The sequence below is a fragment of the Typha angustifolia genome, chromosome 4 (genome assembly GCF_048772165.1).
Source record: "Typha angustifolia cultivar Huaian chromosome 4, ASM4877216v1, whole genome shotgun sequence".
Lineage (NCBI taxonomy): Eukaryota > Viridiplantae > Streptophyta > Magnoliopsida > Poales > Typhaceae > Typha > Typha angustifolia.
The window spans coordinates 4,562,484-4,585,592 of record NC_133242.1 but is presented as its reverse complement, the minus strand read 5'-3'; the positions used below and the strand labels follow the sequence as shown (position 1 = coordinate 4,585,592).

Here is a 23,109-nt window from a genome sequence, read left to right as displayed (position 1 = left end):
GTTTCCGTTTTAATCCGAGAGAGAGAGAGAGAGAGAGAGAGAGAGAGAGAGAGAAGCGGTGGTTTAATGACGCAAATACCCTTCCCGTCGGCAAAATGGGTTTGGTAAGGACTTTCTGCGTGGATTTTGATTCCATGAATCTTGGCCGTCCAATGGATGGATCCTACCTGGCACTGAAATGTATAGGCTTCTCGGTGCGCCCAACTCTGAAAGGTGACAGTTAGCTATAATCCTTTTCAACAGTTTAGGTGTTATTTTTAAACATTTACAAAATAGGCGAGCTTTTAAAACTATTTGAAGAATAAATTTGGTTGCTGCGATTCGTTCTCGTTGTTTCTAGTTGCAATTCCAGAGTCTTTCACCAAACTAGGTGGCAAACTTATTTACCTTAATAGTTCACCTTCTAAACTAATCACTATAGTTAATTACAAACAAATGAGTCTAATAAAAAAAATACTAAATTTTTCAATATTTTGTGTAGGACTTTCAAAGAGAGTGAGAAGATTTGATTTACATTTATTTGAATTTGAATTTAAATCTAATATTTTGTCTAGTTTATTAGATTGTAATATAATAAAGCTCTATATTTTATGTCTATACCTATGAGATCAACATTTTAATTTTAGAATAAAACCCTGAAATTTTTCTTAAAACTTTATAACTTATGTACAATATTAATAAGATTAAAATAGTTTTATATTTGAACTTATGAGGTAGCAGTTGGCATGTTCAAAAATAAACCCTTCTTAGTGCTAATTAAAAACTCATAATTTAATTTTGTTATCTTGTTGTTAGTGTGAAGGGCCAAGCTGAGTCATCTTGGGTAACAGTGAGCCCTATTAATAGTTTGAAAAATATAGCTAATTTAATGATTTTGAAAATATACTTATTTTATAAACATAGTAGTGATAGTTACAGTTATGGAGTTTATAGTTGACTGGTAGATAGTCTTTGAGATATTTCAATTCAAAATTTAAGAATTTCTATTGAAACTTGGAGTTTTTGACCGAATAGTCCTGTTCAAAGTTTTTTTTTAAAATCAAAATAGACTACTCCTTAAATTTATTATTAAATGAGATCTAATTTACTGTAGCCTTAATAAAAATGTTGAATTAATCATCTTTTAGCCCTAAGCAAAAATACTGGTCCTAAAATAATGAACTTATTAGCGTTTTATATATATAAATCATTTTAACTTAATCTTTTAACAGTTAAGGAGAAAAAATTGCCTAGCGATAAAAACGTTGATTGCTTTAGCATTTTTGTTTCGGTAAAAATAAATAAAAAAGGCGTCAAGTTTGGTCAAAAACTCTTGAAACCGGTATATGTTATGATTTTTCAAGTCGAACCAAGAAGGAGGTCAAAAAGTTTTATTATGTTAGGTTTGTGATATCAAACTCATCTAATCAAACTATGTACTTATTTAGATAGTATTTGAGATATTTCAATTCAAAATTTAAGAATTTCTATTGAAACTTAGTATTTTTGACCGAATTAGCCTTGTTCTTATTTTTTTTATCAAAATAGATTATTTCTTAAATTTATTATTAAATGAGATCTAATTTACTGTAGTCTTAATAAAAACGTTGAACTAATCGGCGTTTTATCTCTAAGCAAAAACACTGGTCCTAAAATGATGAACTTATTAGCGTTTTATATATATAAATCATTTTAACTTAATCTTTTAGCAGTTAAGGAGAAAAAATTGCCTAGCGATAAAAATGCTGAACTGATTAGTGTTTTTAAAAAATACTGATTAGTTTAGCATTTTTGTTAGATAATTAATTTGTGGGGCAATTTATTTCCATAAAAATAAATAAAAAAAGGTGTCTTGAAACTGATCTATGTTATGGTATTCTAAGTCGAACCAAGAAGGAGGTCAAAAAGTTTTTATTACGTTGGGTTTCTGATATTAAACTCATCTAATCAAACTATGTACTTATTTAGATTAGTTCAGTAAACTCATAGAGTGAGTTTATTGATTTGGATCTATTTAACTCATGATTTGGATTAGTATGTCTAAGAGTGTTTGGATGTATCTAAATATTAGAGAGATGGTAGGAAATGGAGGATTTTTCTCTCTTGTTCTTTCTTCTTGTGTAGAGGAGATAGATTTGTTAGTCTACTCTCTGGACCATCTGTTAAAAGATATAACAATTAGTGAATAATTGGAGTGCCAAATTTATTTTATTTCAAAGAAACTTTAATTTGAGAAAATATTATTAAAAAAATTAATTGAATCCTTAATAATACTAATATAATAACAGAGAAATAAATTAAAAAATTTGCTGCCCGAGAAAGTATTGCCTCTATTTCTCCTGCAAATTATGCGAAATAAAATAATTTGCATATAATACCCTGTCTTTAATAAAAACTATAATTTACACTCTATATTTTTACTATTTATAAATCGAGTCTGTTGTTAAATCTGTTAGTTAAACTTAACTAAATATCTGAGTTAAATTAACTATACTAAAAAATTATGAAAATATCTTCAACTAAGTTATACTAAGAGCATTATAATTTTTTTTGAAATAAGTGTATTTTAATTATTTTAGAAATAAAATATGTCTTCTTAATATAATATTCTCACGGTGTTAGTTTCAATCTAACTCAATGTGTTTTTAGCATATATTCACTAAATTATAATGCTTGATATATAAATAGTGAAAATGTAGGATGGAAATCGTAATTTTGTTAGAAAGTAGAGTGTCATATGAAATGATTTGACATCAATCCCCAAATGGTATTGGGATTTTTTTATAAAATTCATAGAAAGCATGAAAAAAATAAATGTTTAATAAATTGATTAAAGTTTTTAAAAATCTTTTCATAAAGATCCCCGACTTTGGTATTAAGAATGTTGTTCTAATTGACTTTTCCAACACCTTCTTGTTAGTCCATGATCTCCACGCTTAGTTGAAAATAGGGCCTAATAAACACTTTGAAAGCATATACATATTTGAGAGAGCATTGAATATTTGTTCTTCACTTGTAGATATGCTAAAGAGGTATGAGAGGAAATGATTGTTTATCATAGTTGAGATGTCGGATGGGAGAGCATGGTAGATTCTAATTGGCTGTGCAAGGTGTGGAACTCAGACCAGTAAAAGGATGCGGGTTGCAAAGGTATCATTGTGGCTACCTTTTGGACGGTATGGAAATATAGAAATGAGAGGGCATTTAGAGGTGCAGGGGACTAGTTAAGAACGGTTGTCCGGTGAGCGGCCCAACTAGCGAAGGAGTACGCTAACCGGGGTGCAAGAAAAGTCGATCAACTAGAGCACGGTGGTAGTGTACTTGGACAGCTTCGGCCTAGGGCTATGTTAATGTGAATGTCGACGATGCCTTCTCGAAGAGGGACTACAAGAAGGGGCTGGTGTAGTCCTTAGGACAGCAGATGGTGCACTCCTGAAAGCTGCATGGGAGCCCATGCAGGGAGACTCAACAATCCTCGCTGAGGGATGGGCCTCAAGACTTGGATTTCGGTTGGTCAGCGGGCTTAACAGAGTGGAGATTGAGTCCAACTCACTCGAGCTAATTCAAATCTTAAAGGCGAAAGTAAGTTGTCTGTGCAAGTTCCGCGGTTCAATTGCTGAGTGCAGAGTGCTATTCGGCTTTTTTTTAAACTATTGCGTAATGCATGTATTTCGTGAAGGAAACCTTGCTCCCGACTAGGTAGCAAAGCGAGGTAAATATGAATTCGGACTAGTTTTAGTGGGCCCCGAGGACCTAATTTCCCCAGACCTTTGTATTCGGCTCTCAATTGATGCCTGTTCCCCCTCCAGGGGATAGGCCAACTAAATAAAACTCTGCCTTCAAAAGAAAAAAAAAACATATGCATATTTTTCTTTAAGAACTATAGTATGCCTCTCATTATAGTAGAGCGGAAAAATTCTTTTATTTGTATCACATATTCTTAATAGTGAAATTATTATTCTTCGTATGCATGGGCATAACATTATTTTGTATGAACCACATATATCTCATATTGTTGTTATGCTTATAGCTATTTCTCTACTTTATTTGCTTTTGAGTTTAGAGACCATCTTGAATTAGTTTAGGGACTTAAACTGATTCAGTAATCAAATATTTTTTTTTAATTTTTTTTATATCTAATCAAGTTTACTCTCTAAAAAATCAAGACTAAAAAATAAGACTAACTAATTGAGTTCGGGGCTTACCTTGAAACCAAACAATGTATAGGTTTTATATTTCTTTATATTATTGCACATCTTGGGCATGTGTTGCTAGAACTAAGTGCTTTGGTGTTAATATTTTTTTATATTCTAGTGGTGTATGGAAAGAGCCTTTTCTCTTCTTTTTTTAACAAATAGTATCAAGCCAATATTGCTAGCAATTCTAGCCTAAATAAGTTTATAATTTATAATTTGAGAGTATTTCAGGGTAAAAAAGTTGTAAGATTTATTAATCTCATAAATATAATTTTTAATTAGTTATTTAATAGGCTTAATAGTAGTTTGTTCCCTCAAATTTTGACTCAGTATCACTCCGCATCTCCTAATTATTTAAACTATTATAATTAACTAATAGATCTAATATGATATTTTCTTCACATATTCACTAAATTATAAAAGCTCAATTTATAAATAATAAAAATATTAGATATAAATTTTAATTTCGTCATAAGACCTAGTGTTATATACAATTTTTTTTATTTTAATAAAAAAGTTAAAAGAAAAAATATTTTTGATAGGTAAAGAGTCACTTTTCAATCTATTCTTTACAATTAAACATTAAAAATAGATAAGTTCTTAAAATAAGTATGTTTTCTCCTACTCTCTAATAACTAAACACTCCTCTTATAAGAGAAAGTGGATTACATAATAATTAAAAAAGCCGATGATAAAGGAGAACACATAAAAGTTACTTCCCGTCTCACTTTCCGCACTACTCGGCAACGAAACCAAACTAACGGCGCTAAGAGCGATATAACTGACTTTGTCAGTAAGTCCTCAACGACTAAGCTACAATTGCCGATATCTGACAATAATAGCTTAGCGGTATAACTGACTTTGTGTGTAAGTCGTTAACGATGAAGCTACGATTGCCGATATCTGAAGTATGAGATCGTATACATGCGGTCCGCGCGTCGGTCACTGCGCTTCGACGCCTGTATCTGCACGTGCTGCGCACATGCGAGCAATCTCGCTCCTAAACCCTCCTCCTCCCTTGGCCGCGCTCCTCTCTCTCCTCCCTCCTCTAAAACCCTCCTTCCCCATCCCACCCCCATCCAAAACCCTAGCCATGGCGAAAACACTGGACGAATCCGACGTCGGCATCTCCTGCTTCGTCTCCTCCCTCCCCGGCTTCCGCGGCGTCCTGAAGCAGAGGTTTCTACCCTTCTCACCCTCCACCCCCTCCTCCACGTTCGCACTTCTCACATATCTTAACCGTTATACTTTTACTCGTTGTCAGGTATTCGGATTTCATCGTTAACGAAGTTGACTGTGATGGGAAGATCGTTCGTCTCACTTCCTTCGATCTCCCCCCGAACGTATGATCCGATCCTTCATAAGAGTTTCGATTTTTAGTATAGCTGGTTGTTTAACAATGTGTTTTTTTATTGTATTGCTTTTAAATTTCAGTGCTCTGATTGTAAAGAAGAGGATAAGCCTACTTCTACTGATAAAGATTATACCTTTGAACTTGAATCCTTTCAATCGCTCTGTGGAGATGTCGATGCCCAAGCATTAAAAGGAATTCTTGAGAAAATCTCATCTGGAATGGAGAGCGATATTGCTCCGATTATTCTTTCCCCTGATTCTGATAAGTCTCATCGAGCGGTTAGTTGAAAGGTTATTGCATTCTTTACAGGGTACATTTTCTTTGGAGATTTAAAGTCGTAATCACTTCGCTTTTAGGATGTTCATAACTTCTTCAAGAAGAATTTCAAGTTTTTAGTCACTGATACGGTCGAAGGATCAGATGGGAAGGAGAAATGCATAAGGGTGAGGTTGGCAGGAGGCGGGAACAAGAGAGGGAAGAAGCGGAAAGGTATGGTTAGTTCTGATTTGAAAGATGACAGACCATTCGATAGCAGAGGGTCGGATAATTGGCCGGTGCATCTTGGAAAGTTTCTAAGGTGAATTTTTACAGCTGTTCTCATGGGTTGGTATTTACCTTCTTTAAATTGTGTATAGTTTTTTTTCTGACAGCTTATTTGTATAGTCTTTTCGGTCCAGTCAACTGATATTATGCTGCAGTAGATTGCAGAAGACGTTAACTCAAAAGCAAGTTACAAAATGTGTCGTTTCTTTTGTAATGCTAAAAAAGCAAAGGGAAGATTTACAACTATTATGTTAGGCTTGGTTAAATAGCATTTTAGTTCCGTTTACAGCAAACTCACTTTGCAATCTGATTGTCACTCTATAACAAATCGGGCCAGACTTTTCTTCTACAGCTAGATCTCGGTGTAGTCTCTGTTAAACATGACTACTAAACTTTTACCTTTTCTAATATAATCAATTACAATTATACAGAATGTGTATGCCACTCTCACTTAAGCTTAGGCTCCAAATCATTTCCTTGTCACATACTTCTTTATGGAATACATGATTGTCACATTGTTGAGCTCCAAATCATTTCCGGTGTATCTGCCAGAAAGAGTTTTGTTTTAGTTGTTGACATATAACTTGATGAGTCGTTGTGTTTTGCTTGAATTTTACTATATATATATATTGGCTGCTTTTTTTTTTCTGTCAAAATGTAAGGTATAACTAGGTTGTTCTCTAATCCAAATCTCCTGTTACTCCCCCGAATCAAGTGTCCCTTAATTGTTATTTGCTGGCTTAATGGCATATGCATGAAATATATCAGAGTGTCAGACATTTGGATGGATCATCCTTTTGAGTTTTTAACAGGTTTAACCTTTACAAGGAGAACAAGGACACTCAAGATGCTCTAGGAGTAATAGGAAAGATGCTAGGGATTCAGGTATACCACTGCTTCCATCTCGTCTATTTTGATTATCTTTCTCCATTTTGATATGGCCTTGATTCACGCTTTATTTATTGATTAGTGACTATGATTTTGCAGCAACGCTCATTTGGGTTTGCCGGGACAAAGGATAAACGCTCTATATCAACACAGAGGGTATCTTTTCATTTCGTCATGTAGAATAAATTTGTCTGGACTTGATTTATTGGGTATTTGAGTGATCAAATTGCGTTTGGCTCCTTTCCTGCTGATGTGATTTAATGTGTTTAAGAGTTGCACCAGAACTTTACTTGTAAAAGAGAACAACTTATGAGTGTTTGCTTCATGACACTTCATTTGAACAAGAGGATTTAAGTGATTTCTTTTATTTAAACGCGTCAAAGAAAGGCTTTTAAGATATTCTTAGTTAGATAGCTTAAAGAGCATAATTCTGGTGGTCTGAAATCTGAATAAGTTCAAAATCAAACAACATCAGATGGTGTAGGTTGAAAATTTTCTATCTAGTAAGATGAATCATATAATCCATGTGTGTAACAGAGTCGATCAAATATTTGATGTTTCCTCTATCAAATAGGTGCAGAGAGAGAATATAGATGGCACCTACTGGATGAAGCCAATAGCTTTTCTAGCTAAACCATTGTTTTCGTTTTTTTTGTAATTATGTCCTGATGAAAGTCCTTTTGGTTTAATATAATGTCATTTGGTCCAACTGATGGCAATTTTCCAGTCTGGGAATCAAGAAAAATAGGGTGAGTAGAGAGGTTATATGCTGCTTCGGAGTAGTAGTGGATACATAGATAATATTCTGCATTAAACTAATACTAGAGAACTTTTTTAGATTACCAGAATATGTATGCAGCATAAATAGTAAGAAAATAAATTGTTTAATGCAAAGAAGAGAGGGAAATAGTTTTGAAACAAGAAATGATGATGCAGAATCCAGCAAATAATAGGAAAATCGGCAAAGAGTAACTTGTAACCTTAGGAGATAGAAATCCATCATTTACAAAGCTCTGTTGACTGCTGAACAGATACCTAGTAAGAAACCTAGATAATTTCTTATCTATAGTGCTAGATCTAACTAAAGGCTTCTATTGTGAAATCAGCAAGAATCTTCTAAATTCATCAATGAATTCAGGAAGAAATTCAACCATTTCTTGATTCCCAAAGTATCAAAAGTCTGACCTGGAATCCCAATTATGACTTTGGGAAGTACTAATACCCTTAGATAAGCAAACCCAATCTCTGTGCATCTGAATTTTCTATGAAGATTATAACTAAAGAAGTTCACCACTTTCTTATGGTGTTCCATGTATTTGCCTATTCAATCTATGGGCCTCTGGGTCACTTCTGCATGATATGTTGTTAAATCTGACTTTGGGCTTGATGTTAATTTTCAGTTACTTTAATGATTGTATCTACTATAGATCCATTAATTGATATCTCCATTCTCTAGTTGTGCTCATCTATAAGTCGCTTTTCCAAGTTTTACTTACGGAAAGAAGACATGATTTCAAGCATTGAGAAAGCAAATAAAGTATAGGAAATGCTTTATTGATGGAAGTGGTCATTCTTCTTAGAATTGAAGTCCTAAGTCAAGAAATAAGTCATCGTATTTAATTTCCTATAGAAAAGTACCAGAGTGATTACGGGTGACAATCAAGTCGGGTTAAACAGGTTTAGGTCCGATCAAATTCGGGTCAAGTCAACTTTATCCAAACACGAACACGACACGATTAATAAACGGATTGCATTTGGTAAATACGAACACGACCCGATTATTAAACGGGTAACATGATACGACTCGTCTAACACGTTTAATATACGGGTTGTGTTAACACCAAGGTTCTGAAAATCGGTAGCGGGATCGGGATTGGCCGTCCGGAAAAACGATACATATCAGCCGTATCAGATCGGAATATTTTAATTAAATAAAATTCTAAATATTATTTAAAAATGTTGAGAAATTTCTAAAAATTTAGAAAAAATTATAAGAAAATAAGAAATAATAATTATTCACATATAAAGCCTAAAAAATAAAAAATCTCTTTCCTCCCCTTTTTTTTTTTCTATTCCTCTAACTGTTAGTCTGAGATATCCCACTCTCTCCCTCACTCTCTTTTATCTTTTCCTCTCTCTCCTTCACTCTCTTTTCCTCTCTCTCTCCCTCTCTCTCTGTAGCTGTTGGTTGCTGTCAATCGCTGATAGCAACTGCTGTTGTCAATAGCTAACAGCTACTTGTTGTTGCAACAGCTAACAGGCTGGTTTCGGCCTGGATTGGGATCAGTTGAAACTGGAAATTATGGTTAACACGACTCGTCTAACCTGTATAATAAACAGGTTGTGTTAACACGACACGTTAACATGACCTGTCTAACCCGTTTAACACGATATGAATAATACAATAATATTAACCTTGTATAAAATTCAATATTTATTAATTTATTCTATATAAATAGTGTATTATATAAACAAAATAATCTATTTCCAACTCAAAACTCATACAACATAAAAATTACAATTCTAATAATTCATCATAATACAAATCTATATAACAAAGTTTGGAGATTAGAACAAAATTCCAACTCTATTGTATGGAGCAAAGTTTAGGAATCTATATACCAAGTTTTAGTTCTAACTTCAAATCTGACAATCTCATGACAATTAGAGCAAAGTTTAAAGTTTACAATTCATTACAAATTACAAATAGTTTGAAATAAATAAACAATAACATTTAGCCCTCCAGTTTATTTTCCAAATATTATGACATGTCAAAAAGAAACAAAAATGAACGTAAATAACTAAGATATAAGATAGAGAGAAAAGACAATATCATTCATAACTAATATGTGAGCAAGAGAAACACTATCATGCCATAGAAACTAAAGCCATAGATCAATACATAAAAATTATAGTAAATCATTGCAGTAATTAAACAAATCTAACAAGTAAACAGTAAATCCTTCCGGTCATTATATTGATAATGGCAATCTTCTTCCAATCATTCTTGATGTTGGCCAGCACACTAGCCTTCTAGGATTGGCAGTCATAGCAGAGTGTAGATTGATCATGTTCCATGTGTTACAATCAAAGTTAGATGAGTTTATGATGGTTTTAGCCCATGAAGTTGTGTCTTGGTAGGTAAACCCACACTCCTGCGGGAGGCTTGCAACATCCAGTTTGATAAATAAAAGAACAACGCAGAGAATTAGTACATATGCGAAACAACAATAAAGATAAATTTAATAGGGAATACTAAACAATGGATATGTTAAGAAGGAATATGGAAGCACACATATATTGACCTGCAGAGTAGCATCATGGGTAGGGGCATAATGATAATATAGTAAGCTACAATATACGTTAAAAGCACAAGTGTGATACTCTCCATCGAGTAAACCGGGGTAAGAAAGAACTAAAGGGTTACAACACCAAATAAGCAATTAAAAGACCAAAAACATTAAGGTGGAATGGCACTAAGTAATCATTAAACAAGTGAAACACAGGTTCTACAATGTGGCTGTATGAAAGTTAGAAAAGCTAATTGGAATAGATTGTCTCAATAGTTGGTGTAGGACTGTTTACATGCATTAATATCTAAACAATAGGTGGAAATTTCTAGCTTCAGTTGGTGTAGTTGTTATGAAACATGTGAATCTATTGATAAAAAGGCAATGGAAGAAAGATAAAATAAATCTATAACAAAAGCAACAATTGCAATAAGCACTCAGAATATTCTCATCATATTCTAAAGCAGAACACCCAAAATCAAACAGATGGACTCAGGCAAAACTGAGGGTCTAATTAGAGAATAGTAATAAAAGACAACAACAAAAAAAAACTGAATTCGACATCTAAAAAGTCCACCTCTAATAGCAGTTGCTAATCCATCTCGGCCTGCAACTCTTCCCTATAATTAAAAGGAGCACACTTGTTACAATCAATCAATGGAAAGAAAGAAGAAAAATAAAATGAAGGGTTTTGATGGGTGTGGTGTACCTGATTTACCTCTCACCAGATTCCCCTTTCTAATCCAATGGAAAAAGACCCATCTTGCCGGTCCCTGGTGGTAGCGATGGAGTTGGCCTTGGAGGAAGAGAAACCCATCCCCGTTGTAGATATCTGCAGCTCTAGGCCCATCCCCCTTTCCTCTCAATCTAAGGTCAATGGCAAGTAAAAAGAAAACCAGTCTTTATCTAAAAGTTATCCAGAAACAAAGAAATAAACTTTGTAAGAACACTCTCGGTGAAGATCTAGCATCAAAAAGCAAGAACAAATAATCAGCATTCAACCAAGAACTTGCAAAGCTCACCCACTTGCGTCAAAATCCATTGAGATCTTTATCTTCTTACTCACCTTCTTATACAAATTGTCGAGGCTACAAACCAGAGCTGTGCAATTTGTTGTTCTCTTACTTGAGAAGGATTGTTGGTATTGGGGTTTACATGCAGTAGTTCAAGAAAAGGAACCACTTGTGCATGTTGGTCACCACTCTCTCTCTCCCCTCTTTTTTCTCTCTTCTATCTATGAAGTAATGTAGCAGACGGTAGACAGAGGTGTAGAAGGAAGCACCACGATAGGTGACAGACAGAGGCGGAGACGGAGATGCTTGGGGCATATGGTAGGCGGAGAGAGAGGCACCGTAGTAGATGGAGGCGGGTGAATTTTCTCCTCCTTTTGGTGAGGAGGCCATAGAGAAGAGTGGAGAGTGGAGAGTAAGTTATGGTAGGTGTGCATGAGGAAGTTATGGTAGATGTAGTTAGGGGTTTTAGTTTTTACACACACACACACACACACATACACACACACATATATATATATATATATATATATATATACGGGTTGGCGGGATGACCCGACTCGACATGTATACTTAAATGGGTCAAATAGGTCAAAATGGGTCAGTAGTATAAACCCAAATATGAACCGATTATTAAATAGGTTAGGTGGGTTGATCCATTTACGACCCAAACCCGATTATACTAAACCCCAACCCGATTAAGAGTTGGGTTATTGGATCAGGTCAAATTTTGCCACCCCTAAGAGTGATATATGAATTAGTTCGGTGCTTTTTTGGATGCCATAATATTTGGGCGCTCACAAAATAGACTTAAATCAAGGAGAATGGTGATATCTGCAGCTTGTAGACTTTTTTAATCTTTTCTGGCTTGGGGTTTGTTATTCCCTTATACTTTCTTATGGTTTTTGGCAGGCTTATTTGTTTTGAACTTATTCCAATGTTGTAGATAATAACTATATGTTTCTATGCTTGGATGGACACATAATTGAATACTGATCGACTTAATGAAAGAAGATTTTTGTTTTCATTAGGTAACAGTATTCAAGCAACATGCAAATAAGTTGGCTGCTCTGAACAGCAGACTCTTTGGTATTAAGGTTGGAGACTTTTGGTAAGTGCTTATGTGTTATTAATTAGTTACTGCAACACTATGACTTGACACTTGAAAGCTAACAATATTTTGCAGTTATGTGGGAGAGGGGCTTGTTCTTGGTCAACTTTTGGGGAATCGTTTTACAATAACTTTGAGGTACTTTGTTTTCTTGCATAGGCTAATATTTCATTAATGCAACCAAGGATAGTTTTGCCATTGGCATGGCTCGTGCTGACCGGTGGCCAGCACCGCAAGCATGACACCATCACTGCTACTCTCCTGAGTCAGTTAAGTAGAGATTGACCACTTTCTACTATTGCCTAGTTGTTGATGTGGTAGAAGGCATCCTTGCATTCACAACTGACCTTCAATGTCCACCGCACCCTTCTCAAGAGTCAAGACCTAAACCCTAGAAAGAAAACATCATCTCATAGTGGATTGGAAAAGATAAGTTGGGATCCACTTTGCTTTAAGAGGATCACAACTTAATCTCTTACCATCTAAGATGTTTCCACATCCAAACAGAGGACCATCTTCTTGTTCAATTCAAACAACCTAGGGAACCTAGACAAGCCTCATAAGCTGACCTGAAAGGTGCTAACGACATCCCCGTTCACCGTGCTGGCGGCCGCCACAGCAATCTATGGATGCAACTTACAATACATAAGCTTCTTCTTTTATTCATTTCTGAAAGTTGACGCCATTTATCTACATACTCCCTAGAGGAGTGGTTGCAGATTCTGAAGAAATTGTTAAAGCTTCTGCTGATGGTTTAGGAAGGAATGGGTTCATCAACTATTATGGTTTACAGGTCAAGATTTTGCATTCTAGAGATCTGATTCTGGATAATAATCTTTCTGCAACTTCTGCCTCCCAAATTCTGTCTTATGTTTTCTGACTTCGAATGTCTTGACTGGCTGGTAATGGTAGCAGCGTTTTGGAAGTGGTTCTGTGCCAACTCATCTTGTTGGAGCGGCATTACTTCGAGGAGAGTGGAAGGGTGCTGTAGGGCTGATTCTTGATCCAAGAGAAGGAGATATCCTTCAAATTAGTTACTTTCATTAATTATATGTTTGTGTACCAATAATATATACACCTCTCTCTCTCTCTCTCTCTTTCTCTCTCTCTCTCTCTCTATATATATATATATATAATTTATATTTCTTAAATTCTTGTTTCTTCATAACTTATTGCTCTTCAAACAACGTGATGACATAAGAGAGGCACGCAAATACTATAAGGAACATGGTGATGTCGACATGACATTAAGGAAGTTGCCTCGCTATTTGGTAGCTGAGAGGGCTATTGTAAGTTCTTTGTGCCCATTGGTGTTTCACCATAAATTATGCTTAGTCCCTTTTCTTCTCATGAATCATGCATTTTCTTAGTCAAATTTTTTCCTTATAATCTCTGTATGCTGGGTGAGTTGGTCAAGAAAAATAGACCATTCCTTTTCTTTTCCGCTCTACTGATAACTTGACTTTTTGTGTACTAGAAAAGCTAGCTTTCTGTTATGTTAAGTCAGTGACTCAGTGCCCTTTTTGTGGTTTTTCGTGATTTTTGTGACGATATGATCTCATGAATCATGACTAGTGTGGCTTTTTAGAAGGCCAAAACCAATGGTTATTAGTGGTCCTATCTCATGATACTGAAGCATTAATAGATGGTCTTATGCCATTCTCTGAAGGTGCTCAAACAATGAACTGAATTCTCTTTGGTTATGCTGGTAATTCAGCATGGTGTTTGTCATATTAAGATGCAGCTGAGGGATGTTAAGAAGATCAAAATATTCATGGGCTGCAAAATGTATAAATTGTTTGAATGTCTAGCCCGGAAAATGTGACATCAAATAATGCTAGCTATGCTTGTATCCTGTGGGGCTATCATACTAGCAATTCAGTACATTTCTTTTCACAAATGAGAAATCAATTGAGAGATATAAGAATAAAAAAACATGACGAAGTGTAACTAGAATTAGTCATGAAATTAGTGTATTTGATTATATAAAGCATCACCACTATTGTGGGGCGTCAGTCGGTGTGAGGTTATGTATCCAAGAGGTCACGAGTTCAAGTCTTAAAAGTAGCCTCCTAAAAAATGAGGATATAATTGCATTAGTCGCAAGGGCCAATTTGATGCTCTCTAGTGATCCCAGATGAGGGAACCCTAGGAGAGTTGTTGACCCCTACTATCATTCACGTACAATCCATACTATATCTGACTACCATCCTACCTCCTCTAAATTCTTGAGATTGAGGAAGCTTAAGCTCACCTAATCATAGAAAGAGAGAGCGCAAGAATCTCCCTTCTCCAAAGCTCACATAGGTAGGAGTCTCATGTATTGGGAGGCCCTTTTCTTTTTAAAATATTGCTACTATTCAGCACTATGTTGCCATTATTGTTTTGCGCAAAATCCTTACCTTGTCTTGTGAATACCTATTCATGCCTTTACCTGAAATTCTCTGTTTGAGGTTGTTCATTAAGCATCATATTCCCCTTCCAGTATTTCTCAGGGGAAAGAAGCAACTTAATCTCTATTGAGAGATAATCAGATGGATGAAAATATTCTGTGTGTTTCTTCCTTTGAGATGCTAATTTGATTGCAGAATTGAATATCCACATGTCTAGGAAACTATATGTGCAAATTGCTGAAGGATTACAATTATGTAGAGCAAAGGTAGGACTCATATGCTTAAGTGCATTCAAGTTTGCGAGGGAAGCATGTTTTTAATTTTGATTAACAGATTGCAGTTAGCATAAAGAACTCATAATTTATTTATGCCTTGTTATATTTAAAATGCAACAACTCATGATTTATATACGCCTCCTATAATTCTGTACAATTTTTAATTCTTGTTTTTTTTTCTTCTTCTCTTCTCCAGCTTCAATGTTTGAAGAAATGCCCTGGTAACTATCTGCAGGCACTGAAAGCTATACCTAGAACACTTAGAATGATGTATGTGATCTTTCCAAATTTGATGGGACAACATGGTTGATTTTCCTTGAAAACTGTTTAAATATGTTAACTAGGGAATCCTGTACATCTACATATAATGCTTTAGTTATTTATTTTGTCGTACCCTATTTTTCCAAGATTTACCGCATCCCTGTTTCTGTATGTCATATCCCATGTCCATGCTTCTTGGTATGTAACATATAAAGTGATGATACATGTCAAATTAATCATTCAATATGAGGGTATTCTCTAGACTAGACTACACAAATCAAGTGCATGAAAGGAGATGAAGGCCAAGTCTTAAGGTAAGTTTGGGGAAAATATAAATTTCCTCTATCTTATTAAGAAAAATTTGAAATCCAGAAATTATGATCAATTAAATGGTAGTAGTGATAGTTGAAGGTTATTGGTGTCCATTTAAATAAGTTTCTCACATTCTCTATATTTAGTGTAAAATTTTTGGTAACTTTTGAGAAAATGTTCTTCCAATTTGTCTATTAGGAAACTTAAATAGAATATGAATAATAGTAGCCTAAAGAAGTAAAACTGGTGAAAATTAATGGTTAAACATTCATATGCATCCTTTAGTTCATCATCTGATACAAATTTTTCTAAATTTGGGTTGAAAATGTAAGTTAGGAAAATTGAGGCTTGTAATTAAAGTAGTTTGTGAAGAAAGACCAAGCATAATGGATGACTAATTGTCCTTGATAAGATGTCACATGTCAAGCCTTTCTATTGCCTCCTTGTTCTAGTGCAGAAGACTCTGAATGGTTGCTTCTCAGTTGCCACCCCCTAAACTGTACTAGATACATATATTATCCTACCTGAACTAGCCATATAGCTTTTACTGCAGACTCCTTCATTGCTAGGCTCCATTTTTTGAGGAATTTGGTCTCAATTTCTAAAGAGTTGATGGTCTTCAGATTTTTCTTTCCTCCTGCATTTGAGTAAATATTATTAAGTGATAGTTGCATAGGATCAAAAATAATTTGGTATTTTGGTTAGCTGCATCTAGTTTTTAAGTTATCCTTGTTAATTGATTTGGTTACCTCATAGACTTTTCTTTTACAGGTATGTGCATAGTTATCAAAGTTACTTGTGGAACCATGCAGCTAGCATGAGGGTGCAGAAGTATGGTTAGTGTACTTTTCCTTATAAAACTATTCGTGACCTATGAATATATTTTTTGTTTTCCGTTGAAGTGGTCTGTTTGAGCAATGCCTTGCTTCATCCTCTCGAGGAGAGGGAGCTAGAAAGTACCTTGATGAGCTATGTTATTATAAATTGAGGCACAGCCACCTGAAATCTGCCTTAATTCATTTTGTTTCACTGCTTAGTGCAATTGTCATGCAGAATATTGGTGTTAGATGGGGCTGTCAAAAAAGCTCGTCAGTTCGCGAGGCTCGTGAGCTTGGCTTGTTTAGAGCTTGGCTCGAGCTCTAAATGAACCAAGCCGAGCTGGGGTTTTTAGCTCGAAATGTTAATCGAGCTAGACTTAGCTCTCTCGAGCTTGGCTCGAATTAGTTCGATATATATATTTTAATACATTATAATATATATTATCCATTTAAATATTTATAGTAATATGTTATAGCATAGTTGGTAATGCACTATAATATCAAATAGGACAATATGGGTTTAAATCTTAGATTTTACATGTAAAAGATCAATTTTTAAAGTTGGTTGGATGACATTTGGTCCCACATCAGGAAATGAAGAGTTAGAAATCATCTTTATATATACCCAACCCTCAAAAGGTTATATTATTACAGCTAAAAAGTAAATATATAATAAAAAAATTTAAAAACCAAGCTAGCTCGATATTGTTATCGAGCCGAGCCGAGCCTATATTAGGCTTGTCTTGAGCTCAAGCTCGAGTTGATCTAAAGTTTAAAATTTTCGAGCTTAGCCAAGCTAAGCCTAGATCGCTCAAGCTCGGCTTATTTACACCCCTAGTGTTAGATGAAGACTTGTTTTCTTTACAAAGCATGCTTTTCTTTCTGATTGGAACATAGGCTCTGTTATCCAGCAGCATAACATCGATTCAAGTGAGATATCAGGATGTCTGACCATGGATTCGAGTGAGATATCAGGATGCCTGACTGCCCAACTGGCAAGAGCAGAAAGATAAATACTGAGGATTTAGAAACAAGATACAATACGTAAAAGCCTTCTTTTATTGTTTACAATAGAGTCCATTTGCTGAAAAATACCAAGTCATATTACAAATAAAGCCCTCTTTTATTGTTTACAATAGAGTCCATTTGCTGAAAAATATCAAGCCACCACCTACCATTTGATAGACAGATATAATCTGCTGACCAGTAGGTTAGGTTAACCACACAATTAAATCAGACCTCCAAAACAGCATGGAAACAGTTTGGAACACCAATTTCCAACATAATAGAGCGAAACAAAGCCTTTAAAATACTAAAATCACATTAAAATACTGAATTTCAGAAGATTAATAAATCCCAAAATATTGTTGTTTAATCTCAAATGTCATAATAGAGGAAAGCTATATTGCTCATTTAGGAAATATATATTTCGTCAACTGGACTCTCTATTTGTAAATAATGAAAAGAGATCTTGATTTTTTTAAAAGATAGATTATTATACACCCCAACCTCATCCCCTGGAAAGAAAAAGGTTGCACCGAAGAAAGGAAAGAGAACGAAAGAGCGAGATGGTGGTTTTTGTTGTTCCTGCATTGGTCGGTCCTAGAAATGGCAGCAGCTAGCGAGGAGTATACGACTGGACGTGCTGCCACCTAGGGATGACCAGGCAGCTCTTTTGCTACGATAAGTAGGTTATAGTCATACTGTATTACTCACAAATCGCAGTAGAAGAATTATTTTAATCATTGTGTTGCATAATGTGGATCCATCCAACTTTTTATTATCCTCTGGTTTGCTCTTGTTTTAAGAGGTTAAGATCATTACTGTCTGAGAATTCATCTTTTACAGTCTGAACTTTCCCAGTCATCCATAATCATGTTTCTTAAAAATATTCGACCAATTTATTAATCATCTTTAAGCCTTTAACCAATTCTTTATGTCTTCGGCATGATTTGCCTTCAGAATGTTATAAATTCATTGTCAGATAAATGTGACATGTCAAAAGAGCCTATTCTGATTATCAAAACTACAGGTGTTTCACAGGTTGTACAAGGGGATTTAGTTTATTGTAAGGACAACTTGTCTGAAGAGGTAGTTGTACTTGACAAGTTTGAAACTGAAGATGATTGTAATGACGAATTTCTATCAGATACATCTTGTGAAGAAATTCTTGAAGAAAAGCTTCAGCTTGTGAAGGTAAGCTATTCTACAACATGCCTTGGATGCCTTATTTGATTAAATTGCCGAATGTTTTGTGGTTTGACAGATATAATCCAACTATAGCTTCACCCTTGAAAGAAGAGTAATAAATGAAAAGTCAAGTATGTCTAATAAATAAATGAATCACATCCCTAGATATTCAAAATATGATGGAAACAGAAGGTAGGGTTGGAGTTGAGTTGTAGGCACTGCCATGTGATCTTTTGTTGACTGACAATGAATTAAATATCTCGCTGCCATGCTTTTTTCAACTTGATGCTTCCTAATTTCTGTATCTTCTGTGTGTGTGTGCGCGTACGTGCGCGCTGGACTACAAACTTTTGTTTAATCTTCCAAAAAGCTTGAACCACATTTGTAGCCATTGAGTAAAACCTCGGGAATTGGAAAAAGCTAATCCTAAAGCATTTTTCTCTCTCCATCTTGGAATTAGTCTTTGATGATCCTGAGGTGCAACCAATTCTAATACGGGTGCCAGAATTTTTCACCAAGTTTGAACATGAAATTGTAGTCTTACTCTATATCTGGGGGTAGACTACAAAATTTATGTTAAATCTTTGAAAAAGATTTGGTACTTTGTAGCCATTGGGCACATCTCAGATATCCAAAGAACTTGTCGCAAGGTGAAATGAATTGAGGGGCCTTTCTATCTCTCCATATTAGGATTAGTTTTTTATTATCACGAGAAACAACCAAATGACCAATAACTAGAGAAGTGTTAAAACTTTTCCCAAAATTTAAATGTAGAATTTATATATATGTATGTATATAAATGGTTTTTCTTGCACCTTCTTTAACTCAGATTGTTCATTGCATTGTCTGTTATAGGCAGTTGATTCTGAAGATTTATCTAAAGGGATATACTCATTTGAAGATGTTGTACTTCCTTTGCCTGGGTAATGAGCTTTTTCACACAGTGGAGTCAGCTGATTATGGAACATAATTCTGCTTTACTTTTCTCTGCAGTTCTAGAATACAGTTCCCTGAGAATGAAGTTGCTAATGTCTATCACGAAATGGCAAAGAGGGTAAATTATATCTCTTGAAAATATTTTTCTTAGTTTTTTTAAGGTAGTGTTACAATGACGATTTGGTGATTATCAAGGAAATATTGGTTTCACTGAAATGCTATTAATGTATTTTGTTTATGTGCTGGTGATAGTTATGCCATATTTTATCCTAGGGTGCCTTATAATACTTTTCGTTTGTGCTCCACATGAGAAAGTCTAACCTTGGTAGAATTTTCTTTGAGGTGCCTGCTTCAAAATATCAATGTTTTCTACACTTGCATTCTCAAATGCCCCATTGTTATTTTGGCCATATTATTACGCTCTGTGAATTTTGATTATCCCACCATGTTTAGAACCAAAATACCACTATTGGCATGTTAGAATTTGATATTCAAAGTAAATGTAGCTGGTATATACAAGCTCCTACTTATGTTCTCTCTCTCTCTCTCTCTCTCTCTCTCTCTCTCTCTCTCTCTCTCTCTCCTCTCTCTCTCCCCTTTACGTAATGCTTTAGGGGTTATGTGATAACCATCATCTTTATTATCAAAGTCTTTGCCCAGTTCCCACTAATAGGTGAGTTAGAGAAAAGGTCTGAAAATTCTAGTTTTACCAAAAATGTAAAAGACACTTAACAGAACTTCATTGTCTGGTAATAGAAAGTAAAAGAAAAATCATAATGACACCTAATTTAGAAGTGCAATATACTGCAAAATGGTGTAGTATCTTTATTTTGCAGGATCTGCTGCAAGCCAGCAGCAACCTGTTTCCTTTTCTTTCAAGTTCTATGAAAATAATGAAACTATGATATAGACTGAGAAATCACTTACCAATGATTGCCCCTTACTAATTGCCTTATTTTTCTTTTTGACTCAGGATGGCATCAGCTTGACAGAGAGTGCTCATGGTGTCAAGTAAGTTACATCTGCCTTCATATCCATGTATTTACTAGGCTATTTAAAGCATTTCCTCTATAGTCTTTTGTGCTAGTCCTATTTTAATTAAAATCCACTGATCTTGCATGGTTGCATATGAATTCTTATCCCTGATTCTCAGTGTTGTAATAAAATATTTGAATGGGTCCAAATGCTAGGGAATTTTCAATTACAAGTATGAAAGGAGGTTACAGACGGGTATTCCAGCGCCCAGTTGACTTCACATGGTATGTTGTTTAGTTGAACTTTCCTCCTTTTCCCAGATGGAATAATATTGTTGATTTATCTTCCAAGAAACAGTTATCAATGCAAGTTTCTTTTGATTGGGCACAGGGAACTGATCACTTATACAGATGACAATGTAGCTCTGGCTGAGACTGATCTGGACATGATGAGCAAAAGAAAACCTGATGACGTCATGAAGGAAGAGGTACTTCCAAATGGGCACTTGGTCACCCCATCAGAAGCTCAGAATGGTAGACGCGTGCCTGCAGATGGAAGTGAAGGCGGCCTATCATCAGTTGATTATCTGTGCAGCTCAGAAACTTTATCACCCAAATTGGCTCTAAAAATGGAATTAACTTTGCCAACTTCATGTTATGCCACAATGGCTATTAGGGAGCTGCAAAAAGCTTCAACTTCGGTATGACCCCCTTCAATTTGATGCTGTTGTGTAATATTAATTTCTCAGATATTGAATTTCAATCTAGTACATAGCATCTTACAAGATCTGAAGGGCATCGTTATAACTCTGATTATCCTCTTGCCACTTGTTTTTCCCATTCTTACTGGCTGCATCTAATTCTTAAGTCTTTACTTTCATCTTGTATGAAGTTCATTCACCAGTTGTATGTTGATATTTACAGTTCCATGAAGTTTAGTTTTGCTTTAGTGGAAAATCAATAGATTTGCTAAGTCTCTCCTGGTGAAACCCAATAATTTTCAGCTTCTTACTTCTTATTTTTGCATAGTTGGTATTACTTGTATAGATCTAGGTTTCCAGCATCATACAATTAAAAACAAATTGAACTGTTGTCAAATATAATTTTGTTGGACTAAATACTTGCATATGTAACTTGTTCTCTTGTACCATACTCTTATATGTTGGTAATGATATATTTTACTAAATTTAATACATCATGCTTTGCTTTTCACATTTGAATGATGTCAGAAACTACTTCATGGTTTATGTATTGGTCATCGTAAACATGTAAGATTGACAGATTTTTCCTTCGTTGAGTGCAGGTTACTTATCAAAAAATGATAAACCCTTGTACTAGATAAAGGCTCGCGATTCTCTGTGGGTGTTGCACAGAATTGGAAGCATTCATCGAGGAGAATCACAGGCAGAGAACCAGACTAGCTACTGGTGAAAGCGCTTACTATATTTTGATTAGTAATATGTCAGACCCAACAAATGTCATTTATGGATTTCTAATATGTCAGCCGTTTCTTGTTAACAGCTAGAGCTGCTCCTGCAGAAAACCAGATAGTCTTCATCAAATTGATGGTTTGCTTAGCACTTTGATGCAGGGATGTCATTATATTTATGGAGATCTGAGCGTGCTGCATCAAGAGATAAAGATATATGCTTCCTGAATTAATCTTTATCGTCATGTATCATGTTGTATTTATTTTATCCCAAGTATGGTAAACTGTAGGTCATTCTTTTCTTCATCGAATTTGTCATCTGAAAGTATGTTTACTGATGCTACTGATTTAATCTGTCATTTGCTCAACCAACAATAAGTTGGCAAAGGAATGTTGACCTGTAAATTCTACTTGGTAACCTTACAAACTATTGCTCCTTGTAGGAATATATGGTAACTTATTGAGTTTTTGCATCCTATTGTGGCCAAACTGTTTGTACTTTTGATCTCTGTACGAATGTCTCGATTGCATTTGTTGAAAGCTATCGCAGATTGGATGTTGCATTTTTTCATATAGTGAATTGTATGGTGTCCCTATTAAATCGTAAACCACTGTTATGAGGAGTTCGAAGGAGCCAACTAGATGTCATGGGATGCCTGTCAAGAATCAGTTGGATGTCACCTTTCTATTGCTATTTTGTTTATTTGAATTCTTTCTCAACAGGATGATCATTATCAAAGAACTTTGCAGTTTGCAGTGGTGTAATCAAGCTGATGATAATAATCATCCAAAGTTCAATGGAAGATTTCGATTGGATCAAATTTTCAGTCAAAATAAGCTATTTACTCTATGGATACCCAATTGATTTCACGTTCGATGATCATATTATCAAATTAAGGTGTTTTTATCGAAGAAAATTAAGTTAGGCAACTAAAACTAGGCATGTTTTAGAGTTTTACTGGATAGAATTTTTTTTTGTTTTTTGGTTCTGCCTTAGAATTCCTTTCTTTAGAAAAAATGGGCCAGCATACAATTGCTAATATTGTTATCTCGCTAAGTCACTCCTGCATTTTGGAGAGGAGAGGGACAAATATCTAAGGAGAAGAATTCAAGTTTCTATTCATTAGCAATGCAAAATACCCTCAAGAGA

The 23,109-nt window shown here is 35.0% G+C and overlaps 1 protein-coding gene across 1 annotated transcript; it reads left to right on the top strand.

Annotated features, from left to right (window-relative positions):
- The first annotated feature begins 5,134 nt into the window (after nt 1–5,134).
- LOC140759518 (multisubstrate pseudouridine synthase 7) lies at nt 5,135–22,459 on the top strand. Its single transcript, XM_073096099.1, has 21 exons — nt 5,135–5,354; nt 5,440–5,518; nt 5,610–5,807; nt 5,886–6,106; nt 6,885–6,957; nt 7,060–7,116; nt 12,292–12,371; nt 12,447–12,509; nt 13,077–13,164; nt 13,287–13,390; nt 13,558–13,660; nt 15,236–15,309; nt 16,384–16,448; nt 18,463–18,626; nt 19,476–19,543; nt 19,614–19,674; nt 20,530–20,567; nt 20,747–20,815; nt 20,922–21,231; nt 21,834–21,957; nt 22,052–22,459. The coding sequence occupies exons 1-20, from the start codon at nt 5,158–5,160 to the stop codon at nt 21,870–21,872; spliced, it is 2,151 nt and encodes a 716-aa protein (XP_072952200.1). The 5' UTR covers nt 5,135–5,157; the 3' UTR covers nt 21,873–21,957; nt 22,052–22,459.
- Nucleotides 22,460–23,109: the final 650 nt, after the last annotated feature.